Source organism: Arvicola amphibius, chromosome 8 (assembly GCF_903992535.2).
Source record: "Arvicola amphibius chromosome 8, mArvAmp1.2, whole genome shotgun sequence".
NCBI lineage: Eukaryota > Metazoa > Chordata > Mammalia > Rodentia > Cricetidae > Arvicola > Arvicola amphibius.
The window spans coordinates 46,350,193-46,353,159 of NC_052054.1; the positions used below are offsets into that span (position 1 = coordinate 46,350,193).

The following is a 2,967-nucleotide window of genomic DNA, read 5'->3' on the forward strand; positions in this document are numbered from 1 at the left end:
ATGCCAGGTCCTGACCCCTCTTTGGGGGAGGGTCAGGACCTCTCCCACAGGGTATTTAACTGGACGTCCCGCGGAGGAACACATGATTTTGCTTGTACTCTACCGTTTTCTGTCTCTTATGCCATGCTCTCGACACCCGAGAGTGCTGTATTGAATAAAACACGGGCAGTTTGATTGGGCTTGATTGGATTTTCTGTGCGGGGGGCCAACGGCTTAGCTCATTTCCTAACAATGAAAAGACTTCCTGGCAACATTTGTACCTCTGCAACTCAGTTTTATTTTCTTTGTAACATTTATGGTATTCATTTCATTTCTTTTACTTGTCTCTGCGTCACCAGAATGTCTTGTGTTTTGTGTATTTTAGTTCGCAGGCTGCCTCCAGATACAAAGAACACTTCTAGTGGGAACACTGGGGAGATTATAGCCACAGGGGACATGGCTTTGTAACCTGACGAAGGAACCTGCTTTAACTAACCTGCAGAGTATAATTTAGAGCCTGACACTAGGCAGTGTAAATAGAAACACGTGTATGCTCTCTCTCTCTCTCTCTCTCTCTCTCTCTCACACACACACACACACACACACACACAGAGAGAGAGAGAGAGAGAGAGAGAGAGGAAGAGAGAGAGAGAGAGAGAGAGAGAGAGAGAGAGAGAGAGAGAGAGAGAGAGAGAGAGAGAGAGAGATCTCAGAACCTAGTTTTTTCTTTTAGCAAATCTAAACGTGGAAACTGCGGCGGGAGAGGTGGGAAGGACCGGGATGCTCTAGCAAACGCTGCTGGAAAACTCACCCCAGGTCCCAGAATGCATCACAGCTCAGCCGCATCTGGAGAGGGGCATGCTGGGATCTCTCCTCCGGCGGTGAGGAAGGGTTGTTGGGGCTGCGGTCCTGCGGTGGGCTCTCGGAGACCAGGGCTCCCTTTCGGTTCGCGGTGGGGCAGAGTCTCGGGTGGCCTGACCCACGGCGCTCGGGCGGGCTGTGCGGGGAGCGGCCGCCGGACGCTGGCGGCTCCCGCGGTGGGGAGGGGCGGCGGTGCAGCCGCGGACCCCGTCTGTGGCCGGCTCTGGTTAGCCGCAGGGCCGGTGCCCGGAGCCGGGTCGGACGTTACCCGGTGGGACGTTGGCGCAGAACTCTGTCAGATTCGGGCCTTCCCGCCTTCGCCAACGCGCACCCAGGCTACCCTTGGCCTATCTCACTTCCACTGTATCCTTCATCTGAAACGAAACTGAGTGTCAAGAGAACTAACTTCCTTCTAGAATCAGAAACTACTTTCCTTGTCTGAAGAGAAACAAGAAAAAGGAGAAAATGTAGAGAGACATTTTGCAAAGCTGAGTTTAGATGAAGGGGATAATTGCCCTCGGTTTTTATTTTTAGGTGGGTTAGGAAGGTGGTGGTGTGATTGCTTGAAAAGGGTTGTTTTTGTTTGTTTGTTCGTTGTTGGTTTTTTTTTTTTTTTGTAAGTCAGTTTCTTATAAGTAATCAGCATGCTATTAGCCCATCAAATCTAAAGTCTCGGAACTCGTTTGATACTGAGCTTCAGAGGAATGAGCTGCTAGCTAATGTAATGAAACCAGCGTCTATAACCCAGTTTTCTGGGTTTCCTGGATTCCAGGAGTGAGTGCTGTTTTCCTACAGCCTCTCAGCTTTTACCTTTGGGCTCTGCAGTGTGTGTTCATTTTCTGGCTAGAGTGACTTGTCTGATCCAGGGTTTCCATGTATGTAAAAACTATTCAGTTTGACATTTGTAAAGCCCGAAAGTGTTACTACTAAGGTACATTTACCCTTCTCATTAATGCATGCAAGTAAATATACACATAGACTACACTTTTTCCTTTAACCTTATCTTGCATGAACACCTAATTAAATATACTTTTTTCTATTTCTTGAATCAAACACTTTGAATTTTTGTTTTGTGTGATGGAGTCTCACTAGGCAGCTCTGACTGGTTTGAAACTGTGTAGACCCGGCTCGCCTCCAATTCAGGGAGATCCACCTGCTTCAGCCTTAGGATTGCTGAGATGGAAGACATCACCATGCCTTAGTGAAATGTTTGATTCATAAATTTATTTTTTTTATTTTATTATTACCTTTGGTATGTTGAAATTCAGGCATAGGTTAAATATCCTTTATCTAAAATATTTAGAAGGCTAAACAGAAAATTTCTATATGTGTCATGTACCTCTTGTATTTTCATATATAATTATACATGTATATTTATTTTCAGTGTTCCTGTTTTTGACTGTCATCCATCCCATGAGATCAGGCATAGATCCAGTATGGCATCATGTCATAGCTCAGAAGTTTTGCATTTTGGAACATTTGGACTTTGGATTTTTGGAGAAGAGATGATTAACCTGTAGTGAGGTTTTGATTGGGGCTTAGAATTAAGTATATGTATTTAAGGAATGATAGGTACACTGAATATTTTTTGCCAAAGCTAATACACCTCTACAAGTAATTTATGAAATGTGCTTTTTCTTCAGCTCTTGCTTTCAGACTTGTGATTTTGCTTCATTTCTAGGCACATGTCCCCACCATGCTTTCCTGTGACATCTGCGGTGAGACAGTACCCTCAGAACTAGATATGAAGGCTCACCTAATTGTTCACATGGAAAACGAAGTGACATGTCCATTTTGCAAGTTGTCAGGTGTAAATTATGATGAAATGTGTTTTCATATTGAAACTGCTCATTTTGAGCAGAATACATCAGAAAGAAACTTTGGGAAACTAAATGCAATACAGTATGAAAATCCAGACAGCCAGAATAGCACCCTACAGAGGACAGTGGAAGTTCATTCAAGTATTCATTCAGCTTGTGCATCTAATTTTCCAAAAAATTCAGCCCAAAGTGTTCCTAAGATGGGAATTTAAACATGAAGCTTTTCATACAGAGAGGATAACTGAATCTAGACAGTACCTGAGAAGCCCAGAAAAGCAGCCTGGATTGTCTACAGTACCAGGATCAA

General features: G+C 44.2%; 1 protein-coding gene across 1 annotated transcript in view; it reads left to right on the forward strand.

Annotated features, from left to right (window-relative positions):
* The first annotated feature begins 711 nt into the window (after positions 1 to 711).
* Positions 712 to 2,967, forward strand: part of Zup1 (zinc finger containing ubiquitin peptidase 1) — a 22,653-nt gene continuing 20,397 nt past the window's right edge. Inside the window, 3 exon segments of the mRNA XM_042055568.1 lie at positions 712 to 860; positions 2,522 to 2,859; positions 2,861 to 2,947. Of these exon segments, the coding sequence (XP_041911502.1) occupies positions 804 to 860; positions 2,522 to 2,859; positions 2,861 to 2,947 (482 nt within the window). The 5' untranslated portion in view covers positions 712 to 803.